We start from the raw sequence: 19,730 nt of genomic DNA on the forward strand, positions 1-19,730 counted from the left end.
TTCATCCGTCTTTCAGATATTGTGATAGTCTTCTATTATTTTTCTCTTTTTTTCGCAGGAATTCCACCTCAAGCCGCCAGAGGTCGAGTTGGAGATATAGCTGTAAGCTACTGTTATATTTTGTATTTTGTTCCTTCTCTGTATTTCTTGACAGTTTTCTTTCCATTTTTAGGTTCTGTGTTTACAAAGTATGTTAGTAAGGGCTCAACAAAACATTTTATTTGTTGATACCTGATTAGGGGTGCTTCCATGCTGTGTCGCAGGGGACACTTTGACAACATTTCACTTTAATACATCACTTTGAGGTGAAAATAGAAGAATATTTTCTTGATCAATTGTGATCCTCAAGTAGAAATAGGACAAAAATCCAAATTGTTTACTTTGACTTGATTACACATCCTCTTTCATTGAAATGAAAAATAGTACCATGTTGTAAGGAATACACACACACCCATGCACAAAACAAGCCTCAATGAAATGAAAATCACAAAAGTTTGGAATTGCCCATTTGATGCAAGTTTGTTAGCAAGTAATTTTGGTATCCATATTTTATTAATCTCTTTTAATTGGACTTTGTAATGATAATGATGATTGATAATGATACTAATTGCAATGATAATGAGAAAAAAATTAGATTCAAAGATATTACGTCAAATATGTTAATGGAATCATCTAACATAAAATAGACATGGATGATATTCCAAAGATGAAAACAGATTTTATTATTTTACATCCTAGCCATAGCGTAATTTCCTTCAGCAAGAAATTCATCCACATTGTGCTGCACTCGACCCAGGTGAGGTGAATGGGTACCCAGCAGGATTAATTCCTTGAATGCATGAGCGCTGAAAGGCAGCTCGAGCTAAAGCCGGGGGTAATATTAATAATAACAATGCACCTCGGAATATAATATTTCTAGATAGATGGCGCTATATAAATGCCTATTATTATTACATCTTTACTTTTATTTTTATTTGATTTTTTATGCTTTGAAATTAATGTTCTTATATTTTTTTTTTTTTTTTTTTTTTGTATCAGGAGAGACCAGAAAGAAATCCAACAAATCCAGGTGGAATGAGTGGTAAATATAGTAGAAATGTAGAACAGTCAACAGGGAATCCATGGCCTTCTGTGGCTTTGGATTGATAATGTGTGCCCTGGTAGAAAATATTTCAGGAATATCCAACATGGGGGAGGCACCCCCCCCCCTCCTGCTGCCCTTGTAGCGCAGCCTCGTTTAGAATGATCACAATTTCTACAAACTATAGAAAGGTTTCTTTGGCATTGGGCCCAATGAGTTAATGGCTAATCTGTAAATATCTTCACCAAACCTGGTATGTACATCTGCCTGATCTAGCAACAACCATGTGCCATGCATTCATCTTTGTCTCAAAGGCATGCATGACATGTGGTATTGTCTGGCTTACAGGTCCTTTTCTGACCTAGCAACAGCCATGTGCCATGCATTCATATTTGTCTCAAAGGCATGCATGACATGTGGTATTGTCTGGCTTACAGGTCCTTTTCTGACCTAGCAACAGCCTTGTGCCATGCAGTCATATTTGTCGCAAAGGCATGCATGACATGTGGTATTGTCTGGCTTACAGGTCCTTTTCTGACCTAGCAACAATCATGAATCATGCTTTCATTGAGGATTAGCGTCCCACCATTGTTAGACAAATCCTGAAGGGGATGAACTTATTCATTATTTTGCTTTGAATACTTTTGGTAGACAGGCCTACATGTATATGGAAGAATACCTTTGAAATTCAAAAACCTGAGCCTGAGTGGCTCCTTATATATTAGCCATTGTAGGCTTAACATTTGAGTATCTTTTGTAAACTGGTCATCTTGAATTCCTCGTGAATTCCTAATTTGTATTCATGTATTCATGATAAAAGATTCTCACCTCCTCTCTGCCTATTGGACGATAGCACTAAATTCTATTGTCAAACATCATGTTTATGCATAAGATTTGGAAGTTAAACCATGGCGTGGTGGTTTCTTCACTAACCATCAAAAAGTTTGCTTATCAAGTGCTGGGGTATATAAGAAAGGCCTTGCTTGTGAATCGGATGGAGGCAGTGAGCAAGCAAGGCCAGTGTACAGAGACACATATAACAGAACATGTGACTAGTCATGTGATGATGATGTCATCACATCAACATAACAATAAACATGCACAACACAAGACTTTTACAACACACCATAACCCACAGCTAACCTTTATGCTGTATGCTGGCCTTGTTTATTATCTATTTATGTCGGCCCTTTTTTCGGCTGGCATGAATAGGTGATAGTATGCTAGTGGGCTGCGTTTTCGACTCAAAAGCATTTTATGCAAATTAGATTGGAAGCAAAGATTCAAGTGTACATTGCATTGGTTGAGATAGGTAGGCTTTATTGGTAGTTATGCTACTTGGTTGAGACAGGTAGGCTTGCGTTGAGATAGGTGTTCTTGCATTATGTTTTGATCAGGGTTTTCTTTCATTTGCAAATTTAAGTTTTTGGAATACCATCATAAAACTTTGAGTCTACAGACCTATTTTAGAAGACTTGGACGGAGGTGTTCTACTCGTTCAGCTTAGATTTCATGGTTTCCCAAGGTTAGGTTTCTGTAAATTTATCGGATCTAGACCTACATGTAGGCTACGTGTATGATGTCATATGGTGATACATGTAAATAATCTTGATTTGAAAGCTTTTCTCATGAAATTGTTGTTAGCTACTACCTTAGCTTTAAGTTTAACATGAATATTTCTTGGTTTATTCATTTCATCCAATGCCAACTTGTCTACTATAATTTGATCTACCATCAGTTTATCCACATGTTCTAATTGCCATTTTGCCACTCACCATTTCGTCTAATATCCGTTTGGTCCAATGGCCATTTCGTCCATATACCATTTGGTCCAGTTAGACTAAGTGTTGATTTGGCAAAATGAATGAGAATAAAACTAATATTACACCAACTGGTTATGAGACGAAATTGTCATAGATGAACTGCTAATAAGACAAAGTGATGATTAGACCAAATGGTTGTTAAGACGAAATGTTGATGGACGGAATGGCATTAGACTAAATGAAGGTAGACCATGTGGTGAGTGGACGAGGTGGCAGTGGACGAATTGGCAATTTACCTTTTTCTTTTCATTCCAGTTTCCTCCAGGCTAAATGCTACCAATGGCACCTCAGAGAACTCAAACGGACCTGATGCAATTAGGGTATGTGCCGGCCGATTAATTATTGTAGTTTTAAAGCAGTTATTTTTCCAAATCTGCTTTTGTCATCTTTGCCTCTCAAGAGGGTGGCTATGTATGTCACCCCCGAAATGCTCAAAAGTGCCCTAGAAAATTAAATAAGAGTCCCCCCCCCCCCCTCATTTTATTTTTAAAGGGAGCCCTGGAAAATCCCCTTCCAGTCCATTGTTAAAGCTTTATCTGATTTTGCAGAATCTGATTTAGGCATAATTTTGTGTAATGAAAAGTAGCCCATGAAAATTGATAATTTATTTTTTGCCTGCAAGATGGTGAACTTACCTGTTTACTTGTAGGGTACTCGGTATACTTACTACATGTATCTCATTCTACACCTGTGGCCCATATTACAAAGAATTATGACAGATAAAAATTGAACTCTAATTCGGTGGATTCACAATACGGTGCGCCATCTATCGGTTTCAGTGGACAGGCCGAAATTCGCAATGCGTCGTGGTCTCGTGGTTCTGACTCTCGCCTTTCAAACAGAGGGTCGTGGTTTTGAATCCTATCCATGGTGTGTTTTCCTTCAGCAAGAAATTTATCCACACTGCTGCACTCGACCCAGGTGAGGTAAATGGGCACCGGCAGGAAGTAATTCCTCAAAAAGCTGTGCGCACCAGAATCGGTAGACTAGCTTAGCCGGGGTAATGTAGGAGCGCCTTGAGCACCTAGCAAGGTGGATACATGCACTATACAAATCCTATATTTTTTTATTAATGCCTTACGGGAAAAAGGTCGACATTTGTTGCATGCATGCATGCGATTGGCCGACAGGACTTGACTGGCTTGCATTTGCTGTGTACTAGGGTCCAGGAGGTGGGAGAGAAATCTGTGGCATATATCTTTGCAAAATTTATACCGTTTCAGTGAATTCGTCCTCCGCTTTTGCCAAATCGTTTTCATTTTTTGAAGCATCACAGTCACCTTACAGTACACTGGCACTATGCGCTGTCAACCCCAAAGTTAAAAATTTGGCCTATTCGCTGCAACCGATAGATGGCGCACCATATTGTGAATCCACCGGATTGTGATTGGTGTTAATTTGTGCGGAGATTGGACATTCACATCAATCTCATTTATAGTTTCATTTGAATGTATTACTTCTTTTTGTAAGCCAGTGCCCAGGGCTCTCAACCATCTTTACATCTATTGGTTTATTTTGTTGTACATTTTAATGTTTTGATATTGGCCCATATTCTGAAGTCGGGTTAAGTTAAACTCAGGTTTAAAGTTGTGGTTCAAGTATGGGAAGCCAAAAGTATCACATTTGTTATTAAGTTGTATGTTTCTTATGTTTACTGTGCTCTTTCCTGATTCATCGATGGTGAAGCCAATAATCTTTTTATACTTCCTAGACAATTATGAATGATTTGAGAGCCAAATGAGCTGAAGTATGATATCTCTACTGTTAGTGATTTATGTAACAATTGGCTCGCCATACTTAAACCACAACTTTAAACCTGAGTTTAAGTTAAACCCAACTTCAGAATATGGGCCATTGTCTTTTATTTCAATTCATTAGATCTATAATGAAAATGAAATGGATTCAAAACATGGAATGGTCATCCAATTGTCTATGTCCAAACTAATTGGCTCCAGGGTTTCTTGGTTTCATTGTCTGTATTTGGTTTTTATAACAGAATGAGAACGGCTCTGACTCAAATCCTATGGAACCGCCTCCACCAAGGTCATCGAGACAAACTTCAGCAAAAGATCCCGTGAGTTCATGATATATTCATCATCGTTGTCATGATCTTCATCACCATTATCAGCATCACCACCTTCAGGGTCATCATCATAACCACCACAACCATCATCATCACCACCATCAACAACTCTATCATCTTGATCATCATCATCACCCTTCTCCCATTAAAAAACATATTCATCATTATTTTTTCAAATCTAATATTTTGAGAATATATGTGTGAAGTAGAACTGCATAGTAGTACCTAATAAGTGTCTAATATTTTGAGAATATGCATGTATCTGTGAAGTAGAATTGCATATTATAATTGTCACATTTATAAACAGTACTTTTGCTTAAGATTTGACGGAATTAAGAAATCTGACCCATCTTTTCTTCACTCGTTTCAACCCCATTCCTTCAGGCGAAGCGTATCTCCTGGCGAAACCAGGCCCCCTTCAGCGACGAGTACATTAACCGTCCGATCCCGCCCATCCCGCCCCGGAACAGCTCGGCCGCACCCAGCAACTACTCGCGCCTTCCCGGAGCCCGCCCCGTCCTCATGTTCCCCCCTGACCACAGAGGAAGGAGTCCCTTGCCTGACGTGGCACCACGAGGAGGAGGGGGAGCTGGTGTCGATAATGACGCCATCCCGGAGCACTCGGAACATTCTGTTCCGCAGACACCTGAAGGACTACCAGATAGGGCAGCACCACCCCCGCCACGCAGAAGGTAAAACATTCGAAATTTCTTTAAATCAATAACTTTTCTGCTTCAAATTGGCAATTTAGATGGACAAAACTTATAGTGCATTTCTGTAAGGTAAGGTATAAGATAACCAGGGTCAGGCAAGCAATTATCAAAAATCTCTTTTGATAAGCTTTTCTTCAAATTGGCAATTGGAATACATTCCATTTGGTGATATGAAGGTGTGCATGTTGGTATGTATAATCGCGGAAGTGGTTTACGGTACACCATGTGTATAGTCCAGGGCCCCGTCTTACAAAGAGTTGGGATTGATCCGATCAATCCCAACTATGGACGGCCAGCAACGTCAAAATATAAAATGTTGTTTGTTCCAAAAAATTTCTCGATATGAATGTATATTCATAAATTCATTGATTTCTTGACAATTTGGTGTGTTCTCCTTTGTAAAGGACATTTTACAAATTTCCTGTAGAAGAAATTATGACACTGATGGATTTCCATAGAGTTACAATCGATTGGATCAATTGTAACTCTTTGTAAGACAGGTCCCTAGAAAGGACTAAGAAAAATGGATCGAGGTATAAGTGAAATGGAGAGGCAAGAAAGGGAAGTTAGAAAGTAGAGCCTCTTTGGGAAATGAGGGTAGTCCTTGAAAGGATTGTATGTAAACCAGAAACAGGGAAAAGCTTGACTTTTGGTATTAAAAGTGCCTAACAAAATTTCCTCTTTTTCATTATCCTGTCTTTACATCATTTTAACACTTTAATTTGGAGACATCTTAGCTGAAACCCAGCTTATTTAGTAATTTTTCCCCATGTCTTAAAACCCAGCTTATAAAGTATAGAGACTGTGATTTTCTGTTTCAAAAAATGGTCTTTTCGTTTCTAAAAATCTGTAATTCCGTTTCAACTCGATCTAAAAAATGGAAATTCCGTTTTGTCACTAGAAAATGTACACAGCAAAAATCTGAATTCCGTTTGGCAAAGGTGAATTCCATGAATTGTTACATGAAAAGTGTAAGAACCAAACGGAATTTCTGTTTTATTTACCGGTAAAACGGAAATTCACTGTCCCTAAAAGTAATATTTCCCTATAAGCCTGTTCACGGTTGTAAACTGCGCATGAGCAGAAAAAGGTTATTGGAGACAACCATGAAGGTGGCTTTCAAATTCACTGACATAGGCATTTGTGATTTGATGATTATTCATGTATTCCTTTCAAAATATTTATCACATCCAAGCTGAAGAGTAATAAATAGAGCCTTCATAATCACTGGTATTTGACAGTAGCCTAAACAATAGTCAAATGTGCCAAAGGCAGACAATAAAACAGATTTCCAAACTTTATCCCTGATGTACTATTCTAGTCACCTGGTCTATACAATGCCTTTTGTTCTTAGAATTTGAATACTCTACCGGTAAAGCTTACGCAACATCTACATTTGAAAATGATAGTGCTTATCCTAATGAAAAATCACAAAGGTCATTTGAGAAAAGTTGATCATGAGCTAACCGTGAACTGGCTTATTGTATTAAAACTTCCATTTTGATATGAAATATTAATCATGATTGAATCAGTGTTCCCCTAGGCATTTTCTCAACCTTGTCACGTGAACTGTGTTGTTGGAAATGTGCATGAAATTTGTAATTAATTTTCATTTCTGTTCTTGGACTGGCTTGGCCTTTTACTTGAGCTGGGCCATGTTTCACAAATCTTAGCGATTGATAATAGGGCAGATCTTTCCAATTGATTGCATTGATCATTATGTGCAATTGTTCATACAAATCAATTGTACGGTTATTATCAATTGGTCTGATGCCAATTCGTCCAATTACCAACTTGTCTACTATCATATGGTCTACCATCAGTTCGTCCACTATCCACATGGTCTAATTGCCATTTCGTCCACTCACCATTTCGTCTGATAACCATTTGGTCCAATAGCCATTTAGTCCATATATCATTTGGTCTAATTGGATTAAGTGTTATTTGGGTAAATGAAAATAAAACAAATAGTAGATCAACTGGTTGTGAGATGAACTGGTGATCAGACAAACTGATGATTGGACATGCTTGGACCAAATGGTTATTGGACCAAATGTTTGTTGGATCAAATGAAGTTAGACAATGTGATCAGTGGATGAGATGGCAATAGACGAATTGGCAATTTCCCAATTGTACAACCAATCGCTCAGCGATGTGAAATTGGGCCCATGAATTAATGCTGACTAATGAAATCATCTTCTACTAATTCAGGGGTTTTTCTTTCCCTTTTCCTGACATGAATATGATTTATAAAAACATGACTATATTCTGTCTGATGTTATTGCTATCAAAAAATTAAAATGATTTTTATTACCCCTTTTTGATAAACCGACTGATATTTTTTCAAGTATTATGGATAATGAATCAAACTCATGTTGGCTGTTAAAGATGTTTTAATCTTTCCATGGCAAATACCAAATCCAGTCATACAGTGTATTATTTTATGTGCATGAAATGTTACTTATCCTTACTATTTGTTGCCTCACAAGTTCATTAATTTCCGACATATATATATTACATTTGAAATCATGTCTCCTTTATATTTAAAGATTGAGCCTACAGTACTTTTGTTTTAACATGACTGTTACATTTATGCGTTTACCCCCATTCATTTGATATCTTTTCTCTTCATATCTAGTAGGGATAATATGTGATATAAATGACACAGAATACTGAATTAATCATAGTGTGAAGGAGGGGCGGATCCAGGATTTTTCAAAGGGGGGGGGGCACATTTGACAAGCAAAAAAAAAGGCTTTCACCCAAAAATGAAGGTCATTTCGTCCACATAAAATTTGACAGGCAAAAAAAAAAGGTCCTCACTTGTGTATTGTCAAGATATTCCCATTAAAAATATATACTGTGACTTTCAAAGGGGGAGGGGGCACACTTGTGTAAGAACAGCATATTCACATTATTGATTTTGATTATGGCTCTCAAAACAGGGGGTGGGGGGCACGGGCCGGATGTGCACCCCCCCCCCCCCTCCCCACCCCGGATCTGCCACTGGTGTGAAGTAATCTTACAAGTTAAATGATGACCATTTTGTCAAACTTACACAGTTCAAGCAAACCTAAACATATTATAACATAGAAAAAATAGTTTAAGCTCATTTTATTTCTTTTTAAATGGTTAACCCCCTCCCCTCCAAATTTAAATAACATATGTAGTGACTTTACTTCTCTTAGTTTGTGTTTAGGGCTGGATCTTTTGTATTATTTGTTAGATGTATCAGATATTTGAGAGCATTATTATTATTTTTTTGAGATACACTGTACCACATATCTGTAGAAGAGTTTTTTTTTTTTTTCGTTTCCATTTTATTCGGTTTTTTGTCGGATGATTGTAAGTTCAACTAAATAACTTGGAGAGAATGTGAATGACTACGTATTACGCTTATGATCTCTCTCTTTATTTAGGGTAAAAAATGATGGCCGGCATTAAGAGCTTTTACAGTGTCCCCAAAAGTTGCCAATTTACCAACCCAGGTAAACTATTTGAAAGCAATCCCTGCATCCAAGCCTTTTATCAAATTGGCAATGCGAAAAAGAATGGAGCACAAGTAATGCATTAGTGCACTTTTAATGTGTTGATCTCATTTAGATAATTGTAGCACTCAACAGAGTAGTTTTAAAGAACATGTGTATATGTACAATAGCGATCAATGCTTTTGTTGTTGTCATTGTAATGTTGCATTTAGATTTGTGCTACATTCATTGTATTTTAATCGATTAGTACATGTAATATATTCCCAGGTTTTAGCAGGGTGAATAGGTATCCCATTCATATCCTCATTTAATCTATTATATACATGTAGGATAGTCCTGGTGCAGCTAGTGTAATCAGGGATTGTTAAACATTTCCATGATTTTTAAATGACCCCCCCAATAAAATGTTACAAACGAGAAAAGGAGGGGAAAACTGAATAAGTGAAAAGAACAATATTGGAAAGAGAGGACTTCATCAAGACAAATTATTATATAATCATCCTATTTTGCATTAAAAAGAATGTGTGGGGTCCTGGCAATTTGGTAGATTCCCAATACGGTGCACCATCTATTGGTTATAGCAGACAGGCCGAAATTTGCAATGCCTCATGGGGAAAAAGTCGGCATCTGTTGCGCGCGCTAGTACTAAAATGCGTGCATGCATGCGATTATTCAGCATTGGCCGACGCGGCTCGACAGGATATGCTGTTTTCTAGGGTCCAGGAGGAACATATAGGAGAGAAATTTGCCCGCATATTTCTTTGCGAACTTCAGACGGTTTTTTGTGAATTCTTGCCATATGGTTTTCATTTTGAAGCACTAGCACTGTTAGCACTGTGCTGCCTGCGCTTGCATGCGATGTCGACCCCAACGTTAGAAATTTGGCCCGTCTGCTGCACCGATAGATGGCGCACCATATTGTGATTCCACCGAATTGCAGTAGGGGATTAAGATGCCCATTAATACATCAATAATGTCCCCAAGTGCTTCTCGAATGATATAACTCATAGATCATGAAAACTATGAACATTAATATTCGCATTTAAGGACGTAGCCACAATTGAAATTTTTTTTAAAGTGTGCTTTTTACGTTGTAAATGAAAATGTAAAATAACTGCAATTTAGCTGAAATAATGGTTCTTGAAAACTGTAAATATTTACAAAACCTTCATCATAAGACATAACCATTTAGATATAAATGTGTGTTGCAATGAATTTTTTTCAAGACAAATTTGGCATTATGAACCTTTATTTTAAACATTTGTATTTATCATTTGAGCTACCTTATGCCAATAAATTGAGTAAATTAATGCAGGGTTTATAATTACCAAGTGTGCATCTACAGATCTGTTTTTTTTTTTTTCCTTCTTTCTTTCACTTAAAAGTTGTCTTAATAAGTACTGCAATATGATTCTCCTGTTCAATTTCTAATTTTTATTTCTTTATCATTTCTCTTCTTATTTTTATTTAATTTTTTTGTGTGTGGATGGGGGGTCTAAGACATTCAACATATTGTCACTAAATTATATGCAAAGCTAACAATCATTGCTAACGTGCATTCCTGAATAACGTAGCATGTTATTTCATCTTGCTTTTTTCATGCATGCAAAATGCTAATTCTATTTCATTTGTGTGGACCAAGATATTCTTGTCAATTTTCACTTTGAAATCTGATTTAACATCCATATCAGTTGGATTTAAGAAGTTTTCTGGGAGTGGCCATATACAGAAGTTGTTTATTTTCTTGAAATAATGGACACTCAGAATTAATACCCCTGCAAAATTTCAGCTTCTGCATGTTCAATTACATTATTGTGCAATAAAAACTGAGAAATATAACTTGAAAACTTGCCATGCATTTGCTTAAACTGCTTCAATCCTTTCATCCTACCTAACATACATGTAACAAAGAGTTTTGAAAAGATGCTTATATTTTATTAATGATTTTTCATTTTTTTAAACGACACAGAGCCTATATATAAAGGAAACTTGCTTCAGAAAAAAAAATCCATTTATTTCTTGTCTGTATTCATAAATGTTTCAAGAAAATAAGTTTGTTGGTTTTAATTCCAATTCGAGTAAAATTTAGATTGAATTAGAAGAAATCATAAGAAGTGTGACTAAATCCCCAATCACCTTCTTGATTTTGTAAATTTTTGTGGCAGTTATCTTGATTTTATTTCTTAAAAATGTATTTTGAGCTTATATTTGTTGTAAGTTTGATTTATTTGCTTGCTATTGACTGACCAAAATTTCTAGTCAACATTGTATCATATGGATAGGTCTAATACACTATTGAATTCTGCCATCAATTAGTTCATAATAAAGAAAGAGAGAATATCATGTAAATCATTCAAGCAACAATCTTCTGCAATGTAATTAGTAAAATATATGAGATCGTGTGATTTTTCATTTGTATATATAAAATCCTTTTAATAGTCTATAGCATACATAACATTGTGTAATGTACATGTACATCTCCATCCCAATTTGTGTCATGCTGCCGTAGTAACTGTAATTTGTTAAACTTGGAAGATCCTATGATATTGTGTCATGTCATATTTGTAGGGTGGGTTATGAGGTCTGCTATCTAACTACCTTGGATAAATTAACCTCAGCAATAGTTCTGTGATATTTCTTTTAATGGAAAAACAAAAGTGCCAGTGTGCGCATCAGTTTGGAACAATCAGGGTGAAATAAGAAAAAAAAACAAGTGCCACCTTGTTATAATATGTGGTGAGACTGGTCTCCCAAAAGAGTTACGCACTTCAAGTTACCAGTATCAGATTATGTATTTAAAAAACTGAAAATAATATTTCTTCCAATTGATTTCGCTTTGGGAAAGTATGACCATGTTTTGTTTTTAATTAAACCCTTATTATTTTTATTGCTATGGCAACATGTGGAAAAATTATAATTTCTTTCACTGAGCTATGATTTTTTCGGCACACCACCATCGTGTAAAAAAACCATTAACGTCCCCCTTCATCGTATTCATTGCTTCAAGCATATCCCGTTCACAATCACCCCTTCGCCACAGTCTGCGACCAATTTTGCTGGGACACAAGTTTGTAACCTCCATGCGTGCCGGCAGATCATCCACATTCTCTTCCTCCTCCGACAGGTTAGGTTATTTTGCACCCCTCCCCATCTCCCGTTTACCCCCCCCCCCCTATTTGCCGCAGCCATGTTCTGTTGGAGATATCCCCATAAAGGACGGCTTTGCATGAGTGATTTGTTTCAGCTTAAATTCTACCAACGTGAAGTTTTAAACAATTATTTTGCACCCCTTCTACACCCTTCTCCCATATACCCCTCCCCCTGTTTGCCCCCACCCCTAAGTGCATCAGCACGCATCCCCATAGACAGTCTGTTTGCATAAATGTTATTCCAGCTAAATGCAGTTGCCCCCCTCCCTCCTTCCCCCCCTCCTTCCCTCTCCATTTTATGTCTCCATCCTGTCTCCTCAATCACCTATTCACCCACTGAACAAGATGCTTCTCCATCTATGTTCATGTGCATGAGTGATTTGTTTAAAGGAGAATGAAACCCTTGAAACCAGCTGAATCCATATCAAAGAGAAAAATCAAAGATACATATTGTTGAAAGTTTGAGGAAGATTGAATGAATGAGATCACTAATGCCATGTAGATCTTCCCATTGGCATTGCGACCAAGATCTGTGATGTCACACACGTACAACTCCCTCATTACTTTAGTACTTATTTCACTTATATTCTCACTTTTATAGAGTCTATCACAAGGTGAGGTGTTCTCTTTATATGAGAGGACAAGTACAGAGGTTTCACAACATTATATCATTGATGAATCGTTTGTCATATGATTAGAATGAGCAAAAAGAGATGTTTTGGGGTATATTTTCAGTGTCCAAAAGGGGAGAGTTGTTCATCTGTGACATCATAGATCTTGGTCTCATTGCCAATGGGGGGGATCTCCATAGCATTAGTGATCTCGACATTCAAATGCTCATAACTCTTCTATTGCTAGTCCTATTTTACTCAAACTTTTGTTGATCTTATTCTTTGATTTTTCTGCTTTCACAAAAGCTAACTTGCCCCAAGAGTTTCATTCTCCTTTAAGCTCGTCGTTTCACCCCAAGATGCTTCCCCATAGATGTACTTGTGCATGGAAGAATTTGTTTTGGTCCCTTCTTTGCCCCCTCCCCCATCTCCAGACCGCAACCCTCCTCCTTTCCCTCCCTGCATTTGCTCGACCCTTGCTTGGCTATGCTGAGAATTTTTCCATAAAGGATCCTTCGACATGAATGATTTGTTTTCACTCTTAATTCCGTTCTGGAGAATTCGCTCCATCCCCCTTCCTTCTCTTCTATCGTACGTTTCCCCAGACCTTTGGTATGAAGTACCCCTCAGTTATTTCATGTGCGTGGAAACAACCGCGTAGCCAGGATTTAATTTTGGAGGGGGCGGTAAGTGCACGCGAATCGTGCCAAAACTGAGGGTGCAGAGTTTTAGATATCTCATCAAATTTCAATCAAAATAAGACGTCTCTTGCGTCCCTAATAACCTTATCAACACGAATTCAATTGACTTGCTGTGATTAAAAACAAATCCTGATTTCAAAAGAAAAGATCAGCGCCTACAAAATGGGAAAAGATTTAGGAATTGAAAATAATTCCTCTTACCGCGCGAGGCGCGAAAGCTAAGACGTTAATATTGAAAAAAATGAGAACAAAAGTGATATAAAATACCTACCTTAGTCACATCAGATTTGATTGTAAAAACATTCAATTTATTTAACTCGCAAAACAGACTGTAAAAAGCTAATTCATGCAGGGATCTCTTCCCGCGAATGGCAAGTTCTGAATTGTATAAATTTCTCTGAAACTTTAACCTCCTCTAATTTTGATATTTCTTAGATAATACGAAGAAAAATATAGCTCAAAATGTGAAAGGGATGATGAGAAGCTAGAAGAGGGACTTTTCCTTTCCCATGCACGCGAAGCACGGATTCTTCTGTGATTTATTTTGGAAGGAAAAAAAATTGTGCAATTTTGCTCAATATTAAGCGCTTCCTTTTGTATGATTAAGAAACTTCAGTGATATTCGAAATTTTAAATCAATGGTGCAAAACCAAAACAGGATCGGAGATGGATGTGCAGGGATATAAAATAAAGTTTCATCGTACCTACTTTTGCATATCTCATAGCACGGCACGAATCTAATGCTTTCCCCTTTGAGTAGAAGCTTTGCCAACAAATTGCTTGCTGAAAAACGGAAAAATAGCATTTGGGGACTCGGGGAGTGATGTTATAAAAGTTTACCCGCTCTGAACAGAAGAGCCTAAATTTTGTGTCAGTGCAATAAAAAAAATACTTTTCATATCGATGTATGCTTTATAATTTCTGGCAAGAATGGTTTCCCATGGCCGGGGAAGGGGAAAACAGAGTAGAAAAAAGGTGTGGGAAACAAAGGGGAAAGGCAATCCTGATATTTTTCCCGCGCAAAGCGCGGAAGCAAAATTTTGTATGAAGAGAGAAACGAACATCTCATGTAGGTTTTTATTCTTTTGACATGTTTGACAAAAAAGAAAGAAAAAACCAATAAAGCTATGCCCTTCTTCCCTTTTCTCCCTTCGCTTTTTCTTTTTCTCCCTTTTCCCCTTCTTTTTTTTTTCTTTTTTGGGGGGGCGACCGCCCCCCTGGCTACGCGCCTGCATGGAAATGATTTGATTTAGCTCCAGCCAAACAATTGTTAAGATATTTTGCACCCTTCTCTTCTCTAATTTTCCATTTGCTCCACCTCATTAAACTTTGTTTACCCCCGTTTAGGATCAATTCGCATGATTAAGTTGACCTAAGTCATGATTCAAGCCAGTCACAGGTCAGATTATGTCTTTCAAATAGCCTTGAACTTGCTCCCTCTGAGAATTTTGCTTTTCCCCCATCTCTTACTCACATGCATGTTTTAATTATTTTGATTATACTAATTTTATAAAAATCTTCAAAGCTTATAGAATGGCCAAATGAAGCTCAACTGCATTATTAATTAACTAGATAAAAGAAATGCTTCTTTATTATAACCAATGCCACTATTATTTTATCTAAATACACCTAATTTCATTTTTCATGCATTCATTCATCAGTAATTTATTCAGAACAAAAACTGTAAACAAACAATTACTCTATAAACAAACAAATGCATTAAATTTATTTTTCAGTAAAGATTAATCATTATGAATGATTATGATTTCATAATGATGTTAGTATTTTACGCCAAGGTACCATTATGTGTTGTTGTTCTTAATCTGATATTATCTCATTGTACCCGGTAGTCGTTACGAGTGGATGAGTCTCTTGACTATGAACCACAAGGTCCGGAGGTTCAAATCCCACTGCAGCACTCGCGTCCTTTAGCAAGGCGTTTGTTTACATTTGCCACTCACCACCCAGGTGTAGCAAATGAGTACCCGGTAGGAAGAACTTGCCCTGGTACCGAGTGACATTGACCTGGTTTCAATCAGGGTGGCTGGATTATAGAACAATCGCTCTATGAGTAGTGCCGCAACGGTCTGGCCAAACAAAGCTTGTGCATTAACGATGTTTTGACCTCCCCGCCCCCCCCCCCAAAGCTTAGAAGAGTGAATCATTTAATGCCCCCTGGTTGTTACCAAGGTAACACGACATTTGCTCCGGTCTTAACATCTCTGAGGGCATAGGGTTGGAGTTAGGATTGTAATATAGTTTTTAGTTCAGAAGAATGTAAAGATTGGGATTAGCGTTTCTTTAGTTTTGGAGGTTAGGTTTTACGTTCGGCTTAACGTGTAGATTTTCCTTCGGAGCAACTGTCATGGATCCGTTACTGATACTTAATTTGATTCTTCATACGTTCCTTGTGTCTTCTTCCCCCTACAGTAGCAATGACAACTCCCGCAGCAACCTGGGTGACATCCCTCGCCGACAGAGCGACCCTTCGGTGCCTGCCAAAGACGGAGCGGAACCCGCTTCCCCCAGTGATCGAGACGCCTCCGGAAAACCCAAGCGGCCCATACCAAGGCCCAGAGGCCCTCGGCCAAGATAGTCAAGTGCCAGTTCTTCCCATCTTCTTGCGATTGAAGTTAAACCATGCGATGAATCATAATTGGGATTTGCAGAGGCATGTGTTGTACAACACAAGATTTCCAATATCCCAGAACTATATGAATTTCATATTTCCTAATATGCTGTGTATATGCACTCTTTTTTTCTTAAAAATATATCTTTCTGAAGACCGACTCACTGTTCTTTTTTCAAGTATTGTTTTAAAGCTGTACACCATTTGAATGTTATTAGATTGATTTTATCCCATTTGAAATTGATTACAGCTGTTAGTGAATCAAGCCCATATTTTTTTAACTGAATCAGTGCCTATTTTCTTGTCTTTATATAGTATTTTTAAACTGTGTCGAAAGATGAACCTGTTAAATACAGGTCAACTTTGGTCTGTATGAATCCACAAATAAAAATATAATTTTTTTTACAAGAAATAAGATAATGTAACCTCAAATAGAAAAATTTTAACCTTTCAAAAGCTTTTATAACAGAAGCACGCTAAAGCTTTTTCAAAATTTTAAGTAATGACTGATGAGTGTTAAATTTCAAAAAGTTTTTTTTTTTAATTCTTCAATTGACTCTTGCCCTTGTATTATTGCCACAAAGACTTTGTGATTTATAATTGAATGTAATTTCCAATTGGTAAATGTTCTTAACGTCATGTCTTGTGTCAGTTCGTACATTACAAGTTCATACTCTGCAGACAGTAAGGATATATTTAAATTATATTTCATTGTTTTAGAATGCTAACATTTTTGGTATGATTCTCTATTTCAATATCTGATTTATATATATATATATATGAGGATACAACTCTGATAATGATCATTCCAGAATTAATGAAAATAAAGTTATTTGGTATGTCGTCCTAGTTCTTTTTCCTGATTAACTGAGAAAGACTTTCAAGTTACACTGTAATTATAAAGACAAAATTGCAAATACTTACCATTGATTAAACATGTAGCTTTTGATAATATTATTACTATATTGTTATTCTTTTTTTTTCAATGAAATAAGAGATTTCATAGTAACTTTTAATTGGGAAACCCCAACTCTTTCTTATCCTTGGTTTGAAGTTTGAGATATGTCATTCCATTGTGAATAATGATTTTACATATAACTGATGTTTTTATTTTAAAAATTACATGAATTTAGATCCTTTATATTCCAATTAATAGAAGAAAGAAAGAATCTTTCATTTTCAAAACTTATCCATGTGATGTCAAATTATTCATTATAAGTGCAATGACAAACTGTTTAGCCATTTTTTTTAACACAAAATTCTCAGGATACGGTTGTTTGAAATTATTAGAAGTGGAGCACCAATTTTATAGTGCAAATAATATATCGTGTGAGTAAAAAAAATGAAATTGACATCTGACAAATCCCCAATTTAACAAAAAATTATTTCATGAACACATGATTATTACATATGACCTAAACGAGTATCTTTCCCCAAATTATTTGATACCATATTTCTGTGGTATGTATTAACGCTTGGATAATCAGGAGGTATTTTTTTACCGTGATGTAAAATTTGATTTGCGCCAAAGCAATGCATGGCTACAGCCTGCAATGAATGATCCCAGATGCCAATGGTGTCATAATCCTACGAGTTAGTAAACATATTTGCAAACCCATTTCAATGAAATTAACTTAAGAATTGATACTAAAAAGTGTTTATTAAACAAGTCTAATGTTAATTATTGAAAAGGTGTTTTGCAATGGATTTTAATGCAACCCTTGTACCGCCCTTTCACACAGTAAAAAAATCGTAATTTGAATGATGATTCCAGTGAAAAAAAAGGCTAATAACGGATTTTTAGCACGTGTGAAACCAAACTAGAATCACAAACGCTAATCACAATCACAAATTCAAATTTTACTCTGGAGGTGAATTCCATTTAAGTTTCACTCAAATTACGGTACGAATTTTACGTGTGAAATGCTTGACCTCCAAAACATCTTTTGGGGGGCGGAGCTTACATGTCCTTTCAAGCACTTCTGTAGATAATACAGTTGTCATGCACTCGTCGTATCGGTGCAGTGCTTTGATTGACAAATCACCAAGGACACATACCGCCTTCGCTGGGGAATTAGAATTCAAATCACAGTTTTCGAGTGAGTGTGTGATAGGTCCGATGATTCTATAGATGAATTGCAATCATCAATACAATGATGATTCAAGATTCATGTGTGAAAAGGCCCGTAGACATCTGGATTCATTAATAGGAGTCATGCTGTACTTTGGCGCAAGTCAAAATTGAGGATGCTATTGTCCAACTACTCTTTTAAATTGTTAATAAAATTATTGAAAATTTATACTCATCCAGTTCATAGTGATTCTATACAGATATATATGCTCACAATAATAATTTATATTGACTCGTAATCAGAATAAAATTTCTATTTAAGCACGGAGCACAAAATATGAAATGTTGCCTAAAGGGCATATATTTTTATACCAGGCCTATTTAATAAATGCAGTCTTGAAGTAATGGTATGAATTTATGATAAATTATTTTGCTGGGGGATGAAGCTTTCATCATCATTAAAGTCAAGTGGTGAAGGTACAAAATGTGAGTCAAGACAAAGCTAATGATTGTGCCTTTTAAAAGAAGAATATGTATGTATATTTTTTTATATACTCATAGCGAGATATGTCAGCAAGCTTGAAACATTGAAATGATATTGGGTTTTTAAAGAATTACAATATTGACCATAGATATTTTGGCTTGCTCTCTGTAATAATGATCACGTTTAAACTGAAAAATAATTCATGTTTTGTGGGAACCAGGGGGTTTGAACCTGTAATGCACGGCTTTAATAAGTACAGTAACTCTACCACTAGTCCATATTACTGATACATATTGACTTATGGCTCTTTTACCTATAAAACATTTAACTTTTTTTTCATGGTTACTATGTGATTTTACATGAAAATTATATTTTTTCTTCAAATCTTTAAGGGCTTTCATTTTAAGGGTGCAAAGCAAATAAAAATACTGTACCTTTATAGCCTTTTAAACTTTTTTTTTTCTATGAAGGTATGTGTTTTTACAAGAAATCATTTCTAGGTTATCTAATCAATCCCGTTCATTTTTAGGATGTTTGATTAATTGGTGCAAAACAAATCAGGAAATCACTTCAAACAATCAATTGTGTAGCCTTAAAATTTAATTTAAGAAATAATTGAAATCTGTCAAAAGACAGTTAAATTTTCCAAGTTGAATCCTCAGGACAAGATGTTATTCAAATTCAAATTCATTTATTTCACTTCCATCAAACAAAAACAAATTGTATACCATATATAAAACATAAATATTTGTATCCGTTGCAAACAAAATTAATTATACATATGTAGTGAAAAAAAAAAAAAAAAAACACTTAGACGATTTGGGCAACACATTGTAGGTTTTAAATATATATACTATTTTTCAATATAAATTAAATTAAGATGGAAATGGAGGGACC

The 19,730-nt window shown here is 36.2% G+C and overlaps 1 protein-coding gene across 1 annotated transcript in view; it reads left to right on the forward strand.

Annotated features, from left to right (window-relative positions):
• The window catches only part of LOC129281307 (phosphoinositide 3-kinase adapter protein 1-like), a 99,472-nt gene extending 80,718 nt beyond the window's left edge, over nt 1-18,754 (forward strand). Inside the window, exons 23-29 of the mRNA XM_064112889.1 lie at nt 59-102; nt 1,039-1,081; nt 3,160-3,224; nt 4,901-4,978; nt 5,372-5,679; nt 12,196-12,312; nt 16,080-18,754. Coding sequence (XP_063968959.1) covers nt 59-102; nt 1,039-1,081; nt 3,160-3,224; nt 4,901-4,978; nt 5,372-5,679; nt 12,196-12,312; nt 16,080-16,245 — 821 coding nt within the window. The 3' untranslated portion in view covers nt 16,246-18,754. The remainder of the gene's footprint in view (nt 1-58; nt 103-1,038; nt 1,082-3,159; nt 3,225-4,900; nt 4,979-5,371; nt 5,680-12,195; nt 12,313-16,079) is intronic.
• Nucleotides 18,755-19,730: the final 976 nt, after the last annotated feature.

This window comes from Lytechinus pictus, chromosome 18 (genome assembly GCF_037042905.1).
Source record: "Lytechinus pictus isolate F3 Inbred chromosome 18, Lp3.0, whole genome shotgun sequence".
Classification (NCBI taxonomy): Eukaryota; Metazoa; Echinodermata; class Echinoidea; order Temnopleuroida; family Toxopneustidae; genus Lytechinus; species Lytechinus pictus.